The 25,889-nt window shown below is 41.2% G+C and overlaps 1 protein-coding gene across 4 annotated transcripts in view; it reads left to right on the forward strand.

The window, feature by feature from the left end:
• Positions 1-25,889, forward strand: part of SEMA5A (semaphorin 5A) — a 362,632-nt gene that overhangs the window by 289,283 nt on the left and 47,460 nt on the right. For all 4 annotated transcript variants that reach the window (XM_087815351.1, XM_016217317.2, XM_087815350.1 and 1 more), the window contains exons 12-14: positions 7,965-8,172; positions 14,598-14,715; positions 22,831-23,012. In XM_087815351.1, the coding sequence (XP_087671477.1) occupies positions 7,965-8,172; positions 14,598-14,715; positions 22,831-23,012 (508 nt within the window). The remainder of the gene's footprint in view (positions 1-7,964; positions 8,173-14,597; positions 14,716-22,830; positions 23,013-25,889) is intronic.

Genomic DNA, 25,889 nt, shown 5'->3' on the forward strand with positions numbered 1-25,889 from the left:
CTAAGTGCGGGCACTAAGGCATACCTATTAATGGGTCCCACCTGGAACCCATTAGATGAAATGGGTTCTCCCCAAACCATCCTAGTGAATTAACACAGTGCATTTCCTTCCACCAAGATGCCTGCAGCTAACTGATTTGGATCAACAGCTGATGGTGGTGCAGTTATTTACAGTGCGTGATGTACAGAAACAGTATTTGCCATTTGCAGAGGTGTCAACATCAGAATTTCTTTTAATTTGGTTCATTGAAAAAATAGTGTAATCCCAAAGTGAGGTTTAAAAGCTGTCCAATTATTTGTTGGTTTATAATATTATCCTCCCACTTTCCTTTCTGAAACAGAGATGGCCAGGTTGATGTTTCTTAAGTAGGGTATTTTATGGTCTTTATACAGAATGGTCTTTACAGAAAGATGCTGCAGAGGCTCTTTTCAAGGAACCACACAATGCTCAGTGTTCAGAATGGATGATGTTTTAAGCTAATGTCCTTAGAAGCTAATACTGTTTATACCTGATCCTATCTGACTTACCTGTTGGATAAATAAGCATTTCTTAGGAGAAGCTGAGGGTGTGACTTTTGCTAATGACGTTTTATATGAAGAATCAAGGCGGCCTGAACTTAACCAACTCCTGAAGTCAAGAATGCCTGAGATTATAATGATGGAGTGACAGTTACTCTTCTAGACCAAAGAAAAATGAATGTGAAGGGAAAAAAAAGCCCCTTTTCCCTGTGTTGCATCGGCCAACCTCAGTGAGTGCTAAAAAAAATACTAAATAGATGGGTAAATGGAAGGCAGAGAGCCACCTGCCTGTCTGTCCATCCAGCCATCCTCCCAGTCATCCAGTCCCATTGTCATTATTTTGACTGACACCAAATATGAAAGAAAAAAATCTCTGAGCCATTTCAGAACATTCAATGCAAATGAATTAACTTCCCATCCAAGTGAATGATTATCATTACCTTTGGATTTCCAAAGGCTACAAAAGCTTAACTCTGTTTGAAATTATTAAAGCATTCTGAGATTAAAACAATGCTTAGAAGGGCAGTCTTGTTATCTATTTTTAGTCCAGCTCTTGAATTCAAACTGAGTATAAGGAAACTGATTAAATATGTGATTTTTTTACTTGAGAAATTAAACTTGAGAGGAAGGAAAGGAAAATTTGCTCAAGAAAGATTTCTTTGTTTAACTAGAAATATGTGTGAGGCTAAAATATTGAAAGTTGTCTATAATTAGTAAAAATCCCTTTGAGTAATTCTGAGTTAAAATCAGCAGAAACTGAGGTTTTGTAGGCTTCGATTTTTATGTAGTTGTGCCAATGATAACAATTCCAATAATTGTCTAAATGCTCAAATGCATTTATGGGATTTTGAAATAATAAAAAATTTGCACCCTTAGTACTGAAAGTGACCCCTAAGGTAGGAGCTTCATTTAGGTCCTCACTGATATAATCACTTAATTAATTTGTAAAATCTGACCTTGACCATAGAAAAAGAGCCCTGACTCAAAGTGCAAAACAGCCTCAGCCATAGAGGCCTTGAATTGTCCTTGGTGAAATGGGTCCTTTAAGGCAGTCTTTATAATGAGCTGCTGTTCTTTGAGTTAAAGTATAATTTTTGCTCTCAATTAGAAATTGTATTGATTACTCAATGTTAGTGTTGTGTTTTAATTTTTAATATTTGTGGGAAGCAATAATTTCTCTTCATGGATTGAATATGAGCCAGCTGTCTTGGTCTTCACTGAATCATTGGCCTGTTGTGATTCACCAGACAGCTTGTCTTCAGGACTTAACCTGCACCTTTGGGTTCTCAGATTCTGGGGGCCCTCCTGGCCTTGAGCACAGAGTGTGCCAGAAGCACCAGGGTGCAGGCCGAGGGCCAGCTCACTTAGTCCTGACTGGCCTCTGATCCCTCACCTACTTTTAGTGATGAGACCTTTGACATCTCTGCTGACTGGTGATCTCATCTTTTCTCCATGTTTGAGTTTCCATGTTCTGTATCCTCTGACACACACCTTGAATGGCATAGCTTAATTTTATACGCATATTCTCCGGAGACTTGCCTTTTGAAATCGTGCAGTACTTTTTATGAGTGACCCATGTTCGCGTATATAACTAAAGCCCCTTCATCTTTACTGCTATCCAGTTTTCCCTTGTTTGCCTGAACTTAAAGTCATCTTGTTTGGCATTCAGGTAGTTTCCAGTATTTTGTTGTTCTAAGTGGTGTTGCTAAGATGCTACCTTGAGGCATTTCTTGGAGTCTGTGTATAGGACTTTGTTCAGGGCAGGGCTTCCCAATCATGGCAGCCATAGAGAATGACATTCTGTATATGTCACACTGGGGAAATCAAGGTCACTTACTGCCATGAGCGTCCAGCCCAGCAGGACCTACCTACCCTGTCCCATGAGTGGGGGAGATCTATGCCAGTGTGTTTATAACCCATTCAGAGTCCATAGGTTGGGAAGCTGAAGTTGCTACTTCAGAGTACTAGAATCTCTAACTCTGCTACCTTATTGCAAATTGCTGACCGGCAGCTTTTTGCAAAACCCAGCACTTTTTTACCCTTAATGTAGTTTGTAGCATTGGATGAGCACAGGTAAACTGGACTGTTTCCCAACTGGCTCCAACCCAATGCCCCACCCTTCCAAGGAACATTAATCCTGCATGTCCATGCACCACAATCCCTAACCTTCCCTGCTTTGGTCCAGCCACCCTGCCTGTCTTCCTCACATGCTCTCACTTCCTTCTCTGCATGGCAAATGCCTGCTCATCCTTTGAGGCCCAGTTGAAAAGTGTAGTCTTATTCTTTCCCACCCTTTCCACAAAGACTGGTTAAGCATTTCTTCCTCTAGGTCCCAGAGGCATGGGGATTTGGGACCAATGACCTGAACTGGGAGAGTCAGGAATCCCCCCCCCCCCCCAGGAGAGGTGTGGGAACTGGCTCTTAGAGATGGGGCGATGGTTGCCTGGTGGAGCAGGTATGGATGGATGTTCCTAGGAGAAAGCACAAATTAGGCAAAATCTGCAGATACAGAAATGTGTGAATGTTCTGAAAGGTAAGAAATTTAAATTAGCTGGAGTTGTGGGTGGAATGACGGGAGATAAAGATGAAAGATAGGGATAGGTCAGTTTGAAAGTTTTATTCTAACACACGAATTCAGGATTTCAGCTAAGTTCTGGGTATGCTCAATTCCAATTGCAGGTGTATGTCTGATAGCTGGTTGGAAATCCTCTGAAGCTAAAGGAGATTTGGGTTGGTAATACAGACCTCAGATCAATTTGAAGCCGTTAGAATGAATGAAATCATGCCTGAAGAAAGTGAAAACTCTAGCTACCAAAGAGCTTAGTACCTGAGACAAGCTGTAGTTCATAATTGTATAAATATGAACTACTAGTTCATAATTAGTCATATAATGTAGCAATTCAGAAAAATGACAAAATAATTTTCTTATTCCATCGAGTAAAGAGCTCTCTTTTTCTTTTAAATTAATGTTGTGAAAGTACAAAAGCGCTTAGCATAGATTTTTCTCAGCCATCTCAGTCCACACCTAATGGGAACAGATGCAGTATAAATTTCACCCCTGGGGGTGAGAGGGTAATTTACACTCTGTATTCCTGCCTGGTGACTGTCAGGGAAGGGCTGCCAACGTTGCCAACTGGGTGGCTGTTTTGTAATTTAGACACTGTAAATCTAAGGCAAGTAATTTCCTTCTAGAAATTTGAATTGCCTCCTTAGCAGGATGATGAGAGTTAGCTTTGAGCTGTGGGGTTAGATGAGAGCTTTAGAAAAGATACCCAGAGGACTCTATTAATTGCACTCTCATTTTAAACGTAATATGGTTTTTATTCACAGGAAACTTCGGTGGTAAATTTCCTATAAGCATCAGCTTATGATTTAGAGGACTGAATGGTGCTTTTGAGGTTTAGTTCAGCAGGCAGTAGAGGCTGTAATAGAGTGATCACCTCCTCTCCTGCTTCGTGTGTGCAGGGCTGACAGGGACAGGGAGCTTGCTTATGTTGGAAAAAATGTGAGTAGGGCTTATAATCCATCTATAAGCTAAAAGTAGCCAGAAAATAGTAATAACCCATTTTTACATAGCAAACCGTGTCTGGCACCATCTGAGCCCTGCATGAATGCACTCCTTGCATGACCCTGGGCCTGTGAGCTGGGCCCCAGGGTGAAGAAGACACAGAGACGTGAGTCACCTGGAGCCAGGAGTCTAACCAGGGCCATTGGGCTCCAGGGTCCACACACTGAACCATGTGCTCCGCTTGAGCACCTACTGTGTGCTAAGAACCCTTCTAAGGTGAGACCACAGCAGACTATGGCCCTTCGGCGCCTGACTCCCTGAAGCTTATATGCCAAGGGTCAGGATGTGGGAAGATGATTTAAAATAATACTTGAAGTAAAAGAATGTTGCGTGAAGTTTGTGACTAGGATATTTAAACTGGCTAACATATGCTTTTGGGGAATAAGCCATTAGTTGCATCTGATAAACGGAGTTCATTAAAATCTTCTTTTCAGGCATACACTAGCCAAGAAGACCTGTTTTTTTTTTTTTTTTTACTATATAAATGTAATGCTGAGCTCCCAGTGCCAAGACCAATTTAATTCATTTGCTCAATTACAATTTAAAAGAAAGAACTTTCGTAACATATTAGCTGTCTGCTACTTTGGGGTAATAACTGGCTGAATTGATGAACTTTATATAATGATCTGTTGCTGTGGCAACATGCTGCCCAGTGAGTGGAAGAGGGCATTTCATCATTACCTTACAGATAATGGTTGGAACAGCAAAGGATGCGTACACAAAAGTTTCCTTTTACGCGGCAGTAACTCTGGGTCAATGAGACAACACTAAGAACGGCTCTCAGACACAGTGTAGGGGAATCAGAGGCCGATGCACAATTAAAATAAAGTAATTTAGCTTCCCAGGTGAGCAGCCTTGGTATCTGCCCTGACTCTCCAGCCTGCCACACGTAATACCATTGTCAGAATTGCTGCTTGGCTCTTCCAGAGTTTTAATTTCTGTTCTGAATTCAGCATGTGGAAAGCTGAATAATAACCATTTCTTTAAAATAGGACAAAACTAAGAGAAACAGTAAGAGGAAAATGGAGTCAAGATTACAGATTTCACTGTCTAATGCTTTGCAATAACCCCTATATCTTTATATCACATTTTCCTGAATTAACTCTGTTACTCTGTGACTTTTCTTTTCTTATAAAACAAATTTTATATAACAGGTATGTTGCCACTCCACCCTCTAAGTTTTTTATTGCACATGAAAGGAAATGTATATATTTATTATGAGTTTTGGAAATGCTTCAGGCTGCTGTTCTTAAGAAGAATTAATTTCTCTGCATGTTTTTTCATTGCTCAGGGTTCTCAGAGTTAATAGAATTGGGGTCACTCTACACATAGGGTATGATGACTTTCACTTTATTGTTTGTTTCATTGTTGAAGCTATAGTGAATGGCGGAAAGCTGTCCGATCATCTCCAAGTATGAAGAGTCAAAAATTACTTAATTCACAGCAGTAGTAAAAATTTTATTGAGTTGACCATGTTTTTTCCCCATCTCTCCCTCCCTCCTTCCTTGCTGCCCTCCTTCTTTCCTACAAAAGAATTTTTTTTTCTCTCCAAAAAATCTCAAATTTTGGTCAGATTGAAATTCTACAAATCTTCCACAAAAAATAATTCATTATAATCAGCGACCTTTTCCTCAGATACTTGAAAGTTCATTCCTGAGCGTTCATTAGTTCTCTGATTTCCTCCAAAGATCACCAGAGTCATTAGTCTAAAGGTCGTGAGCAACAGCATCAGCTATATGAATTATTGTGTAATGTTTATTAAAATGCATCAGTTCTTCACAATGTTACATGTCCTGTGTTATCTCCCATTCTTTTCTAACCTATAGCCATATGCATAGGTTATAGGCACTAAGTAAAATAAATGTCAGTATCTGAAAATACTAATCTGTTAATAATGTACATCTTATGTTACGACCATATACCGTAAAAAATTTTAGTCTAACATATAATTTATGACACTTTTGCATTAGAATTTGAGTCATAATATTTTAGGGATATAGGGAAAATAATATACAGTGTATTTTTGAAATTGCTTTGAGCAAATTATCTGGATGGCAAAATCTATTTTTTATTTCCTACTCTTGACCTGGAGTCTCTGTGTTAGTTTGCTGGGTGCACATGTCTGTATCCTAATTTCCTCATCTTATAAGGACACCATCCACATTGGGTTAGGGCCCACCCATATGACCTCATTTTATTTTATTTTAATTACTACTTTTAGGGCTAAGTACAGTCACATTCTGAGGTACTAGGAATTAGAACTTCAGCATAGAATTTGAGTTCATAGCAGAACCTCCCTCCCCTCCCCTCCCCTCCCCTCCCCTCCCCTCCCTTCCCCTCCCCTCCCCTCCCCTCCCCTCCCCTCCCCTCCCCTCCTCTCCTCTCCCCTCCCTTTCCCTCCCTTCCCCTCCCCTGTTCCATGGGCTGCCCCTCTCTCCCCCCTCCTTCCTCCCCTTTTCCCTTTCTCTCTCTCTTTCTGCTCACAAACACATACCCCCCAAAGACAGGTCCTATGTTTTTAATCATCCCAGCATAGAGCATAATTATGCTTTTTGTGCTTGAACTTTCTCAAACACATTTAACCAGCTAGTTAAAATAAAATTAAGCAGTGGTTTACTAATGCTGCACATTACTTTGTAGTCAGTTCATAATCAATACATGTTCAATGGAGATGTTTCAGCTACCCATTTTTAAATAAAGTCAGGATAATATATGTCTGCATATATATTTTTCTTTAAATGTAAGCATCTTTTCTCTGTAAATGTAAACAATTTTAAAGATTTTCACAAAAACCAGAAAATTGAAAGGTATTTTCTGTCCAGAGCCTTCCGAGATTAATGATTGACAGGAGGCTTTGGAGCCAAAGGTTCGTCTTCACTCGCTTCTGGTTTTAGGTCGCTTCTTAGCCTCATTTTCTGTGTGTGCAGAATGAGAATATTGGAAACTTTGGTCTCTGATGGTTTTATTCAGTCAGTGCCTGAGTGATGATTTAAGGACCTCACGTGTTGGGGAGGTGCTCCTAGAGGGTTGGGTTCATGGCCTGGGCTTGCGGGCTGGTAGCAGGGTCCTCCCCCAGGGCACCTGGGACAGCAGCGTGTGTTTCAAGTCAGTGTCCCTGACACATTGCATTGACTGTGCTGTGCCCCACACTGGCTGAAAGACCCTTCTTTGCCCCTCACAGCCCATCTGGGGAGTCTACATGGTTCAGAGATGCTCATCCTTGGGCAGTGCATATAAATAAGTGAGCAGGAAAACTTCGGATGGGAGGGGTCCAGGTCAGCAATGGATGTCTATTGTACAGGAAAGAAGAATTTGTGAAGTTGAGACCAAGAAATGCATCCCCAAGAAGAACATCAGAGATAAAGAGGAGGGAGGTGATATAAACAGGGAGTTGAGACAGGGCAGGATGGAAAAGGGGCGGCTTCGCTGTCCTGCATGTTTGCAGTTGCCCGTGGCGGGGTGTCTGCCCTGCTGGGACAGCAAAGTCAGCCCCTCTGACACTAGACATCCAAGATTGTCCCTTAAGAATTTCTGGCTCCTGATGTTGTGCATGGGATGGCACAAAGCTGGCTCCTTTGAGCCACAGTAAACCCTGGTGTCTAGACTTGTGCCTGGACAAGGCAGATGGTAGCTGAGTGGGTGGTTCTCTTCTCTGGGTGCCTGTTAGGTCTGCTGAGAGCTCAAAAAGTGACTGGTTCCTGGGCCCACATCCAGCACGGCTGCCTGACTAGGTCTGGGTTGGGGCCTAGGCATCAGCATTTTCCAAGCTCTTTGGATGATTCTCTGTGGGGCCAGACTGGAGAACCACGGCTGCTTAACGGGTCGGTAACCTGGGAGACCTGCTGGCTTATTCCCTTCCTCCCCTGTTGCCTCTGCAGATTACGGCACCATTAAGAAGGTGCGGGCGCCCCTGACTCAGACCTCGGGGAGCTGCTTGCTGGAAGAAATCGAGCTTTTCCCCGAGAGGCGGAGGGAGCCCATCAGGAGCCTGCAGATCCTCCACAGCCAGAGCTTCCTGTTCGTGGGCCTGCGGGAGCACGTGGCCAAGATCCCGCTGAAGAGGTGCCATTTCCACCGCACGCGCAGGTAGGGCAGCCCCGGGCCATCCCGTTCGCTGGTGCCCCTCGTAGCTGTGCCACCAGAGAGAGGGCACAGGAGGAGAGGTCTTTAAATTCCCTGTGGTCGAATGGCAACAGGGCCTAAATGTCCTTCTGAGTCCCGAATCCCAGGACGCAGAGTTTTGATGCTGTTTGATTTACTGTGATGAAAATGACCCACCAGTGTCCAGGGAGGAGCAGCCACATTATGACATCCGCTAGTAACTGTCAGGGTTACAGCAGATTATTCAGTGCCTTAGAATACTCAGTGATAGCGCTGGTAGTTGGTGTTCCTGCATTAATTTGGCACAACTTTAATTTTATTTGCATAATGCGTGTGTGTGTGTGTGCGCATTCTCTCTAAATATGTGTGAATATATATCAGACAGAGAACAATATGAACGGTATGTCCCTTTAGCCCAAAGCTAATCCCCCTGAAGAAGCAATGACACCCCTTTGCTGGTAGTCCTCACTGTGCTGTCCTGGGCACCAGCTGTCTTGGATGGATGCTGTCTGTCTCCTGGGCTCCAGGAACACCCAGGCCGCTGGGAGGAGGGAAAGAAAAGGGAATTTCTGCAGGTTCAGGGAAGCCCACATCCATCACACTTTTTCTCAACCCTAGGCCAGTCTGTTCATCTGCCATGCTGTGTCCACTGTTGACCCAGTGATGTTTGAAGCTCATTTTGGAAAAACGTAGGCCCACATGCTTGGAAAACTGAAAACTTCTGTGTATACCATACATTTGACCAGCACTTTAGCGTTGGAATATCGCATGAATGTCTGGCCCCTGATGCAAGATTGCCCCCGGGAAAATCATAACCTTAAACGTCCTTAGGCATCAGGGCTCCTATTAATTCCAGTCCTCACAAGGCATCAATACAGACTTGTTGTAGAAGTTTGGATATATCACTCACAAACACCATACATAGGCCATTCTTTCTCAAACAGGCACCCAGTGACACTAGCTTTGGGTTCAGAGGCTGGGAGTCATGTTACAGACCTCCACATGCCGTTTCTTCACCTGGTCACTACAATATTGTAAACCTCACTTTCTTATCTAACACACAATTACTGTAGAATAAATGGGATGATGTTAGAGTGCAACATTTAAAGTGCTCTGCCAAGTGGATATTCTTATGTAGAAGGAGTGTTTTATGTATAATAAAATTATTACACTGTCTTCTTCTGGATGATTCTAGAAAATGACATCTATATTATGATACGTCCTTTGGCATTCGGATGTTGAGATAACATCAGGGACCTCCTAGCTAATCACAAAGCTATCATGAGCATAATACCAAGTGGTGATATTTATTACCAACTATCTTTTATATAGCACATTTTCCTAATTTTAACCAATGGTTGCTTAAAACTTGTTTGGAATTGTGTTCCCTGAAGGACTAATTTAGGGCAGGAATTATTCTTCCCAGTTGCAGATGACTCGGTGGGGGACAGGGAGGGTCGGAATCTTGCTAACAGGGATGTCACAAATCAGAATGCAGTTAGAAGGGCACCCATCTTGCAACTCCATCCCAGTGAGCTCTGAGTTCCAACAGCGGCTTGTCTGGGGGCATGACCCAGGTTGCTGTGCAGGAAGACACAGGCCTGTGCTATATGTCGGGTGTTTCTGGTGCGGGAGTGGGAGACCATGGATTGCAAAACATGAGGCCATTGATCCTTTCATGGCTCTTTCCTTCATTGGACCTGGGTTACAGTGCTCAGCTCCTTATAGGTTAGGAAGCTAAGTCCTGCATCAGATCCAGGAAGCCAGGCCTCATTGGGCCCACCCTCACCTCTTATAAGACTGCCACTAGGCACTGTGGCCAGGGAGCAGTTCATAGCTCCCTGTCAAGGAAAATAAGGTCTCTTGTCTATCCTCATTAGGCTCCTGTGGGGAGAAGATTTTACTGTAACATCCAGAGCTGCATCTCCCTGTTTACTTGTCCACTCACTCAGAGGAAACAGAGAGATTATGACTTCACTGATAACCATGGTCTGTGGTATCTGTGCCCACAGTCAGCGTGGGGCACTTTGTGTCTGACCCTTAACAATTCCAGTTGAGAAAAGGAAATCTTTATTTTAACTCAAGAGTTTCTCTGGAATGTTTTCAATATGTTTCTCTGCCATCCTTCTATAGAAAGACAAGAACCTCCCTAGTGAAAATTAACTGGGGCAAATAATCCATTTCTAAGAAACTAGTATCTACGTGACCAGATTTTCTTTTTATGAATTATGGGGGGAAATTGTGTTTTTTTGTTTGTATGTCTGTTTGTTTTACAAAAGCAATGTTGATTTTCCAGAAACATGTCTAAGGAAGTACACTAAATAGGAGTAGAATAACAGTTGAGTAACACGTCGTTACAGATTTCTTCTTTAAATATACTTTCTGTAGTAGAATATATAAGTAATTTTAGCTATTACTAGAAACTCAATTTTACTAATGAATTTTGAAGTGTTTAAGAAGAAAAATTGAGCTTGACTAATCATATTCCCATTTTTTATTTTTTGCCATATCTATTTTTGAAAGGCAATGCACAGTTTCATGAATATTTATAAATGATTACTCTTGATACAATTCCACAAGTTTCTCTTACATCTCCAGCAGTGTGCTAGATTTTATCTCCACTCATCATCTTACCACATCAATCAGATATCCTGAGTATAAAGTCACATATTATCTCAATTTTTCAAATGAAGAAATGGTGGCTTAGATTTTTGGTGTCCGGCTCAAGGTAAACATGACTCTAGTGACATGAAACCCAGGTTCAGAGCTGAGACTTTCTGCAGCTAAGGCCCAGGCTTTGTCTTTGGTTCTCTGCCTCTTTCCTCTCTGCTATTTTACTTAATAAGCTCAAAAGAAAACCTGACTTCTTGTGCAGCAGTAATACTCCCTTTACAGAAAAGTGTAGTGAAATGAAACATTAGCCAGAAGATTGAAAACCCTTGGGCCTTAGGTGTTTGTTTTGTTTTGTTTTTGCTTTATTATAAAAACTAATTGAGGAGAGAAGAAAAATCTAAAACTGGAAGAATCACAGCCTCTATATAAAACAGAAGATACGTGCCTTTTAAATTTTGCTTGATAAAACTGGAGGGAAAAATAAAACCATTAGCAAAAGGACCTTGGCTCTATTTGTGACTTGGTGTCTGGTTCATTCTTAATTCATTTAACTTGCACTAGCTATCATTTAGTTAAAGAAATTAACACCTCATTAAGAAAATTAGTATGGAAATTAAGATATTTATTGCTTGAAAGGGCAAAATTTTAAAAGTAGGAGTTAATTGGTTGGCACCTTTATTAATTAAATATTCTCTAAAGACAACATCTGCCTGATGGGAGAAATATACACTTATAGAGAGAAATTGCTGAGTCCCCCTCTGTCCCCAGCAAGATAACCTTGGTCATTCAGCCATGAATCACAAACATTCACAAAGACGTTTTGACATGTATTCATTTTACAAACTATTCTCCCGTTGATATCAATTTTATATTTTCCAAATCTGAATGTCTTGAGCTTTTGTTTGTGTTGGCTTTGGTGTGGCCTCTAAAGACTGTGGATTTTCCTTAGTTAACTCATTGCTAGTATATTTCTTGAACTTAATATGCTCCAAGCACCAAGTCAGGCCCTGAATGGATGAAGACAGATGAGGCTGCCCTGACCCTGTCTTCATGGCGCTCAGAATCTAATGAGAAATTCGGGCATAAATAAAATCTCCCGAATATCTATTGTGATTCGAGCCAAAGGGCCTTGAGTTACCTTAGACTGTAACTCACAATCGGTTCATCATTACAGCTCATCTTGGATGGGCTACACTAGGACTTAATCTCTGAGCCTGACATCCAATTACTTTTACAGTTATATCTGAATCACAACCAGTGTTACAGCTCTAAATTTCCAATAGTAAAGGAATTAATCCACAAGTTCTGATACATGTATTCAATGGCTTATTTGCTCAGTGGGTTATTCTGAAGCCATTAAATGACGACTACGAAGACATCTGTGTGACATGATAGTAATTGGAAAAAGGAAGACGCGTATGTCATCATTACAACTGTTTAAAAAATAGAAGGGGAAAGACAAAGCACATTCATCAACATGCTAACGATGATTGTGAAGAACACATTCTAAAAGGGTCTAAGGTAGAGCTGTGTTTACTGACAAGAAAAATGTGTCGTGATATATAATTATGTGTAAAAAGTAAAACGTGAGGCTGTGGGTATAGTCCCCTTTGTATGCGTTACATACAATTGTTGTATATATAAGCAACAATAACATAAATATATATGTTGAATGTATTTAATACTTATAGATATATCCACACATGCTCACTTATTTGTATAGAGACTATCTCCAAAATATATGTGTGAATAGTATCTACTTCTGAAGAAGGAAGGCTATTACTTTGTCCTTTATTACTACCTTGTTTGATTTTTATTTTATATTTTTCATGAAAGTAATATATGGGTGTTAAAGTAATAAAACAAGGAGGCCTTTGGACTGGAGTGGCACTAATGCCTTGGTAATCTGTTTAGCAAACCAAAACCTAAGCCAGAGTCAATGTGTTGGAAGCCGACACAATGAAACTTAAGAACAACCTGTCACACACAGCCAACCAGGCTTCCCCAAACAAGGCAACCATTTAAGCTAGAGCCAATCAAATAATTTCCTTGCTTTGCTTCCATGTTTTCTCTATAAAAACCTCTCCCCTAGCTCATGTATGTGGAGCCTCTTAATCACTGTCAGTTTGATGCTGCTTGATTAGAATTCATGTTTGCTAAAATAAACTTGAAAATTTTAATATACCTTAGTTTACCTTTTAGCATGTGCCTCGTCACTTACGAAAAAGTACTGTTGAGGTTGTGGTGACAGGTCATTGTTTCCCACCCCTTCCCACTTCAGCTTTGTCCTGCTGTGAGAAGCACCCTTTTAACCATTCCTGTTTGAACTGTTTAGGTGGTTAATAAATAATAATTGCATAGTAAGTTAAATAATAATTTTATACCTCTGTTGCTTGATTTATTACCTTTATCTTCCCCAGCTGTAGAACTACCTTTCTCAGCTTTAGTTTCTTTTTTTTAAAGTGGGAATAAATGTAGTAACTAATTGAGGTATTATATTTATAAGGTTCTATGAGTTTTACTTGAGTTAATAGAAGTAAGGTTCTTATAACAGTGCTTTATACATGGTTAACATATTTGGTGTGCTAATTAGTATTATTTTATATCATTAATGTTAACCAGATTATTATTTATACTACCTCACTGGTCCTATGTTTGACTAATTGGTAACTGTAACATTCTCCCCTCTAACTCTATAAAGAAATTAGACTTCCACGCTGTACACACACCTTCCTTTCCTCACATCCATTTCCTACATATCTGACCTCTTGGTCCCTTCAAAAAGAGAATTTCCAGGTGTTCAATATCCTGTTTGCCTGTGGGGTGAACTTGTTTATAATTTTGGCTCTCTCACTGTTATCTCTGTCTGCTTCCTATAGCCCTCCATCTACCTTCTATTGTGTTTATAACGTTGGAGCCAAAATCTTCATCTGATAATGCCCAGGTTGTTATGAACTCCTTCACTGAGATAAAGTTAAAAAAATATATCCACTGTCCACAATACTTCTGAATAATATGGTGAATATTGTAGACAACTATATTAAACTATTAAATTAAATTTTAATACATTTTTAAGCTATGGTACTGAAAGGAAGACTTATTTATTAAATCTGAACTAACCACATTGCATTATTTTGGTATATATGCTTGTCCTTAAGCCAATTTCATAAATTTTGTTTGTTTTCTTTGGTGTTTCATTGATACCTCCCTCGGTAGAGCTTCAGTGTCTAAAGGATCTAATAACTTGCTATATCACAGTAGGTGTCCAACAAATAATACCTGTTACTAAGGTGTTGATGATAGTGATGATGATGGTGGTGGTGGTGATGATTATGGTTATGATAAAGAAAGTGATAATAATAGCACTACCTCCCTGTCAAAGTTTTTGTGTCTAAATGAGATAATTTGGCATATCACAGTAGGTTTTCAACAAATAATACCTATTATTAAGGAGATGATGATGGTGGTGATAACAACTAGTATTTTTGAACATTGTAAAGTTCTGACTTCAGCTCTGTCGATGACACCAAAAGGCTCCTGTTGGCACAGAGAGTCATTTAATTGTCTGCCTTCTATCTTTAAAAAAAAAAAAAAAGTATTTCAGTGAAAATTAGTTATTTAATTTTACTTGGATACTTCCAGGTGTGTGGGAAGAGCTATGTTCTCTCACATGCAGACTGAAACTTTATTTTTGATAACTACTTCCCATGACAAGTCGTAAGGGCCAGGCTCGCCTTAGGTTGCATCTTTGTTTCGCTAAACTACCTGTCTGGTGACCCTTGGGTGTGTGTTCCCAGTGCCTGCATCGGGGCCCAGGACCCTTACTGTGGCTGGGATGTGGTGATGAAGAAATGCACGAGCCTGGAGGAGAGCCTGAGCATGACTCAGTGGGAGCAGACCATCTCCGCCTGTCCTGTAAGTATCCACGTTCTCGGTCCTCTGAACGCACTGTCCTTAGTCACCCGCGGTCCTACGATCCTAACCAGCGCTTTAATGAAGTCCACGCATTTTTATCTTAGAACCTTTCCTGCACACCTTGTCTGTGCTCTCTTAACTTATTCAGCTCTTAGCTTGCACAAGAGCCACATAGGATACTGGCATAGGCTTTTTGTCTGTTGTTGTTGTTTTTAAATATGTCTTTATTGATTTCAGAGAGAGGAAGGGAGAGGGAGAGAGAGAGAAACATCAATGATGAGAGAGTCATTGATCGGCTGCCTCCTGCACGCCTCAAACTGGGGATGGAGCCGCAACCCGGGCATGTGCCCTGACCGGGAATTGAACTGCGATCTCCTGGATCCTAGGTCGATGCTCAACCGCTGAGCCACGCCTGGCCAGGCTTTTTGTCTGTTTTGATGAAAAGTATCTTAAAGAAAACAGTGCTGGTTGGAGAATGGGGTATAATATCTCTGTTTTATTCTTGGATTTTTATCTCCAGAGTTTGATGTGAACTATTGTACCTTTTGTAGCATTAATAAAATAGTACCTTCCACACCCATCAGTTTCCCTTGGGACCTATAGTTCCAGAAGCCGAGAGAAGTGGAGCTTTTAAAAGAATGAACTAAAGGCTATTACCATGGGAGCCCATGTGGGACAGTCTTGTAGATCCTGCTCAGGGTCACAGCAAGGTCTGGGAGAAACAGCCCAATGTGCATTCCCACAGTGAATTCTGCAGAGCCAAGAGGAGCTTGCTTGCATTTGAAGTCAGACTCTGAATCCAAGAAAACAGTTTCCACTTTTCTGTTTTGCCAATTTATTTGTTCGGGTCCTCACTTCTACAAACCAGCTGCTTTTTTTCCCTGTTGTCTTTTTGATCCTCAGGGAATATGATTAACCTCTATTAGCTTCTATGCATTTGCACATTTATTAAGTTTCTTTGCTGTCACATAACTGCTGATCTCCGTGACTGTCAGCTCTGGCATTCTTCTGCAAGACAGGGCTCAGAAGGGAAGCGACACGTCCTGTGATTTGAAATCTGGGCTGTTTCTTCCAAACAGAACTGCCTGAGGCGTGTGAACTGGGGGTCTGCCTCCTATCAAGGAGGCTGCTAATGCTCTTATCTAAAGCCTTGTCCATGAAGACTGTCCTTCCATTTTTAAGTGGGAAAATCAGGCAAAGTGACATGAGCAAGGCCAGGGCTATTAAAACCCGTGTCCTTCCCCAAGTGTTGGCAGTAGATCAAGGCTTTTCACTGCAACTGTGAATGTATAACCCCATCCAGGCTGCAAGCAAATCTTTGCAAGGGGGTTAACTGCTAGTCCTTGGGGGTATAGCTTCAGGTCTCTGATTTTAGAAGGAAACTTTTCTGCAGTGCCCCTTGAAATTGATTTTAAAAATGCTGGCGTTTGAAGTCCCTTTTCATTTCTGAACAACCCTCAAGAAGTACAACGGTGTTCACCTTCCATTCTTTTTTTTGCTTTTTAATTCTTATCTGAGGATATGTTTTTGTTGATTTTAGAGAGAGTGGAAGGGAGGCAGGGAGGGAAAGAGAATGGGGAGGGGGGAGAGAAACATTGATCTGTTGCCTCCTGTATGTGCCCCAACGAGGGATCAAATCCACAACCTAGGCATGTGCCCTGACCAGAAGTCGAACCTGCGACCTTCCAATGCATGGGACTGTGCTCCAACCAACTGAAACATCCGGCCAGGGCTCACCTCCCACTCTTTGCTGCTAGAGAAAACTGCAATCTCTGAAATGCAGCTCTGATGTACAAAGTGTACTTTAGAAAGAGTCAGCACACCTTCTTCTAGATATTTTGACCTTGACATTTTAATGGTACAAAGAGCAAACCAATGTAGTAACAATTCTTCTTAAGCAATGAGGCCATTGGTCTAGGACCCATGGTTGTTTTATTAGACATGTGAGACATACTTACTTATGTAATGGAAAATGCACATGCCGCCACTTGGTTTATAGTAAATATGTGTGACGTGTATTTCTACCTTCCGAAGATGGAGATGATCCAATGTTTAAGAAGTGACCAGAGGGTTGTTACTAAAGTTGTCACTGCTGCTGAGAGGAACGTTTCTGTTGTACACTCAGGAAGGGCAGAGGGCAATGGGGGTCTGTCCTGGGGTTGGAGCTGTTTCTCCGCCTCCTCTGCTTCAAAGTTATAGCTGAGAGGTGACCTCTGATTCACTGTCCAGAAAACACATTACAAGGTCTTTTTTTTTCTTGTTTGAGGTGATTTCTTTATACAAAACCATCCCTGTCCTCTCACTCTATATAATGTGTCATATTCAAGCTACACTTTTAATAAGTTAATAATATGGGAAGCAGCCAACAACAGAATATAAATTATGTCACTTTGAGCAACACTCAGGAAATAAAACAATGTATTTTTCTCATATGTGAAAGCTACCATGTAGAAAATGGGAAATTTTGAATAACCCAGGAACTATTTTAATTATATATCCTTTCTAACAATCTATTTCTTAGAAATGAACTAGATGAAAATTGTTAGCATTTATATAGAGCAGTCTTAACTTAGGTATTTTTAAAGGCTATTAAAAATGTAATTTGCTTCTATGTTATTTTTTATTTTTGACTTAAATGGAAGAAAGGCTTAATTTCATTTCCCAAATCTACCATATTTCATCATTTCTGATATGCTATTGGCTGAGAAGTATACTACTGTTTTATAAGAAAAAAAAATGCTTCCGTGGATTACAAGATGCCAGTTGATTTTAGAGATGTTAAAAATACATAAAATCTTATAATGAGAAAAATACATTTCTTTTTTTATCTACATATATTTAGTTGAAAGAAATTAAGCTTTATAATCTGAGGGATTTTTAGAGACCAGTGCATCTTATATCCAATATAAAAGCCCAAGTTGAATAATGAGAGGAAGTCCTGTTCAGGGGAGCTCTAGGTTAGAGGGATGATGAATGTGCTGAGATTGATATCACACCCTCTGTGGGAACTTACCTTTTAAATCTTCACAAACCATGAGCAAACAGTGTAGCATGGCTGAGTTCCCCAAAGTTAGTTTTCCAGTCACACCTCACACACAGGCTGCCCTCTGCTGCTTAGCTGCTCTCCTCTCCAGCGAGTTGAAGTTGCCCATGAGACCCCCAGAACCTTCCCAGGGACTTAGCAACTTAAGATCTGTTTTCCACTGAATGGTCCCTATTTAAAAATATTTATGGATTTCTGTTGTCCAGGAGACAGGGCAATTGTTGACTGACTATTGACTAAAGTTCTGTTTGCTTTTGTAAATGTCATTGAAAACATTGTTCTCAGTTTAATAGATTTGAAGTGCTTGAGCAAGATCTAAATCAACATTTCTAGCGTGATTCAAAAAATACAGACATATGTCCTGCATAACTTGTCATGTTGCTTAACAAGGGTAATATAGTTTGAAGCATCTACTTGGGCTTTCTGCATGAATACTGTCTACATCCTTTGTGGGTACATGATTACCAGCACATTATATCATATGGTGAGTTCCTGTTCCAAAATATATCATGCAATAACTAGCAAAATGCAAAGACCAAATAAGTCTCACAATTACAGCATTCTTCCTGGGCTATGGAGTAATTAGCATCTTCAAAGTGAAAGGGGACTTTAGCAATAATGGAATCCAAAGCCCTCCGTGTAGAGGGCAATATCATAGATCAGAGTCTAAAGAGTTTGCACAGGTTCTAAAACTACATCGGGAAAGGAATCAGATTTAGATCCAGTACTTCTGATCTCCAGCGTAGTTTCCTTCAAAGGTGCTGTTTCCTTTGTGAAATTCGTTTATAGAGAGACTGAGGGATGATATCAAGGAGTTTATTAATATCATGTTTTGTTCCAATCTCTGACAAAAGGTACAAGGAACTTTGAAAATAAAGGAAGATCTTTTAACTTCTGAAAATATGTTTGGATAGAAACTATGAGACTTTGATGTAGTTAGAATGATGTCTGGAGTACTGTCAGGACCTAAACATGTGCTCCAGGGACCTCTATACACATCAAACGCATCTCCATTCTGGGTCATTTGGGAATCAATTTAATTGAACATGAATGAATTGAAGTGGGATTTTGCTTGTTAACAAAACTTGGATCTTCCTTAGCTAGCTCTTGGAAATCTGTTATTTCCTAGGTGAGGGGAACTTTTCTGTTACAGAATTGGGGGTAAAAGAGCGTGAAGCTGATGCTCATGAGACTCCTACCAAAGAAGGGTCTAAGAATCTCTTTACAGAATGAAATAGCTGAGATCACAGTCTCTGGACTTAGTTTGTTTAGAATGATCTTGGTTCTTTTAAAACCAGTGTGACTTTGAGCAAATTGAGCCTCATCTGAGTTTCAGTTTTCCTACCTATAAAATGGGATGTAGATAGTAGGATGTTGGGCAGATTCAAGGAGTTAAAATGTGTGCATCACTCAGAACAGTGGCTGGCCTACACTAAACTATCTACATACATACCTGCTATAAGTTTTACTATGACTTAATATTTTATAACATAAAGCACATACCCCAAATTGCTTGGCAGAAACCCAGAAGATAGCACCACTACAGAGAATTTATTCTAGATAGCTTTATTTCTGATGTCTGTTTAATGACAGCTAAGAAAATATAAAAATACCTGGAAAAGTAAAGTCGCAGAACCTACCCCATTATTTATGGATCGATTTCCGAGGCAGATTCTCAAGGTAATATACTCAGGATCAAAACAAGCCTGTGGTTAAATGCAATACAGAGAGCCCACGTGCTTTTCTGAATATTGCATGCTCTTCTTGCTCTGAATTTAATAGAACCAACAGCAATATCTGTAGATTGAAAATATTGCCCCTCAAAGTGTACAGCTACCCTACCCATGGCTGAAAAATAAAGCCCACATTCTTACCCTGCAGAATTATATCGCTGTATACTCTCAGCAAGGATTTGCTGAGTGCAGTTGCTTTCCAGTGTTTGCCTTACTCTAACTGTTCTGTTTTTTTCCACTTCATTTCTCTTCCTTCCTTCATGAGCTGTCACTTATTTCAAACTCATTGTCTCTTTTCATCTGTCATTCATATGAGCCCACGTCTGCCCATCCATATGTTTGGAAGAACTTTTATACCATCTCTTTGCCTAAGACTCTGTTATCTTACACCAGTGCACAAAGGCACATAAAAAGGGATATCTAATGAAAGTAGTGGTTCTTCATTGGAGGTGTCCCCAGGGACCTTTAGCAATATCTGGAGAATTTTTAGTTGTCACAACCTGGAGCAGTGGGACACTGGCATTTAGAGGGTAGAGGCCAGGATGTCAGTAAATATTCTGCAATGAATGGGGCAGCCTCCACAACCATGACCCAGCCCGGATGTCAGTAGTGCTGCGGTTGAGAAACCCTGGTCTCGTGGTAAGGGAAGAGCAGACCAGCCCTTCCAATTACATCTTCCAAATCCCTACTTGTGCAGTCTTTGGCAATCTCCTGACTATTTCCTTAAGTCTTAGTTTGCGTTTTCTGTAGAAATAGTATGTAAAGATTTTGTCCAATAGGACAGCATTTACTTAAAAGAAATTGAATTCCCTGTGAGTAGGGCCTTAAAAATGACTCTCTCCCTTCTTCTATGATGGGAGACAGCAGCTTCAGGGCTGATTCTGTTCAGTTTGGGGAGGCGCTGGGTGAGCGGGTCTTGTAGTCCCCGAGCCTTCTCTGCCTCCCCCCAGGAACGTGAAGAAGCATCACGGATGAGAAGTTGCAGAGAGTTTTTGTCTTATCTGGAGGAAAAGCATTTCCGGAAGCCTTTCCCAGTCTCTTGTCCTGTTTCCCAGGGTCAGGTCACATGTTCATTCTCAGACCCAGCGCTGGCCCAGGGAGTGGGGCTGCCCTGACTGGTTTAGACCAGGCGGGATTAGCCCCCTGACCTGGGGCTTGTCCTGTTCCAGGGCGAGGCTACTGGTGTCAACACAGCCCTGGCCTGGATGCCTCTTCTCCCTGGGCAGTGATAAGGAATGATTCCCTCCATGACTGCAAAGCCTCCAGAGCAACCTTCCACCCTGCTGACATTCTTGCCTCAGGCTCTCCGGGCTGCAGAAACTGACAGTCTCAGATTCCCTGCCCAACAGGAGATTGGTTTTAAGGGAGCACATGGATTGGAACAGGAACCTCAAAACTGTCAGGAATCGGGGCAGCGACTGTGACTCCTCCCTGTGTCTGTCTTTCCTTCTCACCCTTGGTTTCTACTTCTACCTTCCCTGTATTCATTTATTTCTATGCCCTTATTGATCAATGCACCTGGTACCAAGGCTGACCCATGATCTTGTAGTTCCCTTTCCACAAGTCATGGCCTTATTTTTTCAGTTTGCCAATTTCTGAGTATGTTCCCATCGTCATGTGTCCTCTTGGAACACTCTGAATGGTCCGTTTCCATCTTCATTCATTTGTCACCGTATTATATTTTCTCCTGGCCTCACATTCCTCATTTTCCAATATTCAGATCTCATGACTTCTTATAGCTAAAGAGATCCCAACAGTCTCTGTGCCCATTTCCTTTGGGTTTTGATGAAGAGATGGAGGCCAATCTGCTAATCTGTCTCCAAATAACCTGATGTTTCAAAAGTCCCAGTCAATATTGGGAGAGCACCTAAATCTTCAAAAGTGACCACAGCGTCCTCCTCAAAATCATGGGGCACAGCTCCTGTTTCCTGCCAGGGCCGTCCTGTATGTGGATCCTTAAGACTTATATCTTCCTCCCTGGGACCCCACCTCTGCCATAAAGAAAGCCGTGTTATTTTATGCTTTGTGGCTTCTGGGGCTCCCTTTCCCTGACACATCAGTAACATTCAAGAGGCTTCTGGCTCCTTCTGAGTGGGGTTGAAGGCTGGTCTGCAGAAAAGCAGGCCCGTCGAGAAGGAGGTTTTTTACGAAAAATGTTAGTGTCAGCATGATGTGTTAAAATACATGGATATTAATATTCTGAGTAAATATGCTATTTTGGTTGTTTTTTATGTCGTTTTGCTTTCAGAATTCACTTTTAAGCTCTTTAGGTTTTTGCACCATTTTTAATGAGCTGTGCGTGTGTACGTGTGGCGTTAGGAGGGACAACCGCCTGCTGATGTGTCATACGCCGAGCAGCCCCACGGTGCCCACCTGACGTAGTCCAGTCCTGTGCTCTGCAATCCATTCTTTCCATAGCTTATCGGTTCCCCAATAACTGGCTCAATAGGGAAAATATCATCCTGTACAAATCCAGCCACTGAGCCCAACCTGTCAGCAATTTGAATAAAAGTTGTGAAATCTTTTCCATGTGAAAATGCCCCAGAAGTCGAAACTTCCAGTCTTCTTATGCCTTTGTGAGAATTTTTTGTCCCCAGTTCCCCCTTCCAGACAAACACCTGTCTGCCGGGAGCAGGAGGGAAGGTTACATATCTGTGGGCAGCCGAGGACTGAGTTCCTTGTCATCTGCACCTGGGTCTTGTCTGAGTAGAGCATTGTTTAAATGCCAGAAGGAAGGCACATGAAATGATATTTGGGTTTGTGAAACCAAAATGGAACTCAGCATCATTTCCGCATGATCCATGCAACACTTATTTCTAATGGGCCCTTAACAAGCCTGTAGTTACAGTGCCAGCCACTTGACAAGTAAAATAAATGTTGTTAGTTTTAAATGACATTTGAGCCAGGCCTGGTCCTAAATGACAACCAGTTGGTCAAGCTTTCATTTTTTTAAGCTACATAAAAATGCAACAGGATTATACCTCTCTGGTTTTTCACTCCAGTTATTCTTGCTCCTTGCTTCCTCACATTAGTGGACAATTCTGCCATCGCCAGATTGTCAAGCTCTTAGCACCCTTGGATCCCACCTTCCCCCACTCCTCCTCCTGCTCCCCCTTCCCCTCTCCTGCCCTCTCCTTTCGCCTCCCCACCTTCTCTGTCATTATCGGCACTGCTGACCTCTGCTGCTTTACTTTGAAATATTACCCCATTCATCCCTTTTTATTGTAATACTACAAAATCCTCTAAGTGGGTTCTGACTGTCTTGTGAGAGACCTTCATTTTTTCTTCACGTTTGCAGCCTTAACCCTTTCTGACATCCTTCTCGTATCTGCTCCCTAGACGAGGAATCTCACTGTGGATGGGCACTTTGGCCCGTGGTCCCCATGGACACCCTGCACTCACACAGATGGCAGCGCCGTGGGAACCTGCCTCTGTCGCACCCGCTCCTGTGACAGCCCGGCCCCCCGGTGTGGCGGCTGGGAGTGCACAGGCCCCCGAATGGAGATCACCAACTGTTCTAGGTACGTCACTCCCGACACTCGGGCCTACTTTCATGTGTAAACCCAGACTGTAGAGGAGTTTGGGAAATCATTCCTAATATATACCTTTCCACCTCAAGAGAGGCAGAAAAAGACAGGGACACTTACCACTTCAGGATTGCGTGATCTGTAGCAGGAGGTTTTAAACTTCTATAAATTTGAACCTATTCTTATGTCCCTCATTAGATTAGAAAAAATCTTGCTCCTGTCTACAATATTATTGGTTTGTTTGAGGGAAACCTCCATGTCAAGGACATACTTTTTCTAGAATATGTAGACTAGTAGCCCCTTATTACACAACTCAGTGCATTTGTTGTGCGCTGGCCTAATCCACTTGGCTCTTCACAACTTCTTCTTTCTTTTGATGGCATCAGTGATCCCCAGTGGTTAGAAGTGAGGGCTGTAGGCCCCACCCTTCTAACTTTGCCATTAAGTGGTTCCTGAGAATGAAAGCAAGTCTCGGATCAAATTTAAGCAGACACTGGAAACTGTGACATTGCCTGTTCTTGTAAATGATGGTGTCTCAGGTCCCTATCCCTCTGGCATGCTGAAATGCACGCCCAGGACAGGTTCACATAGTGCAGATGGGCTGCTCTGGCAGCCGGTCAGCCAACCTTCTGGTCAGACCAGGGCAGGCGCCCTCTGTAATTAGGCAGACACTTTATCAAGGGTGGCCCAGCTTTGCACCCACTGTGTGCATGAGCAGAGATGCACTCATAGTATATCAGCTTATCTCTTGGGTGCCAGTTAATTTATCAATCAAAGATCATTCCTAACTTCCCATATACTAGTTAGTGACCCTCTGGTGGAGATTTAGAAAGCAGTGTGCACTTTTTCAAGCAGCGTACCCTGGGGTGTAAGCACCAGTATCACACAGTTTTCGTAGATTGAGAAGCTACCTACCTACCCATGGAGCTGATTTTTCTGAGTCTGGAAGGGACACATCAAAGGGAGCAACTAAACCTCACATGTCCACATGTGTCCCTCGCACTGTGGGGGACAGTTCTCATTGGCAAAGTTTGTACTTGGACAGGAGGGTTTCCTGGCACAATGGTATTCACAACCCATTGCTTACCTGGCCCCTAAAATAATCTTGATAAATGAGGTGTTCCCTCAAGTATCTATAGATTAGCATCAAATTTATTTCATCAAAAGGTTCAATATTTGCAAAGATATAATTTGTTATATCACTCTTTAAATGTGTAAATGGAATCTAACTACCATAGTCATTTGTTACCCACCTTCCCCTAAAAAAAAAAAAAAAAAAAAAGATGAGCAGGCTCTAATTTAACATTCAGAAATTTTGTCTGTATTTCTCTTTAACTTCCTAATAGGTTTGTTTTTATGCCTGAAGCCTTATATTGCTTACCCTATTATACTTCTGCAACTACCACAAAACAAATTATATGAAAGGAATTGTTTTTAAAAATTATTTCTGACAGCCAGAGGCTTTGCATTTTAAATATGTATTTCAAAAATTAACACACAATTAATCTGAACATCATGGATATTACACATTTTGCCTAATAATTACTTAACATTGAAAACTGAGATTTTATTGAAATTTCATCTCTTAATGCTGTTCTTTTTAATTCCCAATTCTTGTTACCATTCAGGCATAAACGAAGCTTCTTGCCTGAGTCAGGCAGGAAGCACCAGTTCCATTGAAATGTTTTATTTTTCTAGTTCTAAGTGCTGACAGGTCTTAATTATGTAAGTAGTTGGAAATAGAAGATCATAGCATTGTCACTCACTTCTCTAAGTTTTCTCAAAATTGTCTGCCAAAATTATGATAATCTGACATCAAAGACTTTTTAAATGTCCTATATTAATGGATAACCTGTTTATGTTGGCCTTCGATTTTGTTGGAAGCAAAACATTGGAAACCACCTAATTTGTAAACTGAATTTTTTGCTCAGTCAGTACTGTCAAATGCTTTCTCAGTTTGTGCAGAGAACATCAAAGAGCCTCTAAGAAGGCCATTCAAATGATTCTAAATTCAACCTGCTATTCTTTATGCATAGGCACCTTGTTTAACCCAATACACTCAGACAGTGCTGGAAAATTTGAAATATTGCTAATTTAATACATTTTAGGAGTATAATGTTTTTGTTTATACACTTTATCTCATCACATTATTTAAATATGTTTTCTCAATACCTTGGAGTAGTAGGACTAAAAACATTCACTTTTTGTAAAGAAATCTACAATATAAATTAATTAACTAAGCTAGACTTGATTATCAAACCAGGGCCAAGCCAGACTTATTATTGATCAGAAAAATATGGTTTTATTTTATAATTAAAATAAACATTTGAATGTGCATCCTCATGGCATTATGTCACTTCTGAATTCCAATTCTTAGTAGGGAGCGATGGAGGGAGAAGAGGAAGAGAGAGAGAGAGAGAGAGAGAGAGAGAGATCTTGATTGATTGATTGATTAAGAAATATAACCAGCTAATAGGAAGGTAGGAGATCAAGGGAAGGCCCAGAGTGTTGTTGTTGTTTTTTTTTTAATATATCTTTATTGATTTCAGAGAGAGGAAGGGAGAGGAGAGATAGAAACATCAATGATGAGTCATTGATCGGCTGCCTCCTGCACGCCACCAAGTGGGGATTGAGCCCAAAACCCAGACATATGCCCTCACCAGAATCGAACCCCGATTTCCTGGATCCTAGGTCGATGCTCAACCACTGAGCCACGTCTGGCCAGGCCCAGGCCCAGGCCCAGAGTCTTGACAAGAGTTTATCATCTAAATGCACTGAGCCTGGCAGCCTTCCATTTTTCCTACACAATACCTTCCTTTATGGAACTTCAGGAGCAAAGCCTGTGTTTGTCCTGGGATGGTCAGGAGTGTC

This window comes from Miniopterus natalensis, chromosome 3 (genome assembly GCF_054644295.1).
Source record: "Miniopterus natalensis isolate mMinNat1 chromosome 3, mMinNat1.hap1, whole genome shotgun sequence".
Lineage (NCBI taxonomy): Eukaryota > Metazoa > Chordata > Mammalia > Chiroptera > Miniopteridae > Miniopterus > Miniopterus natalensis.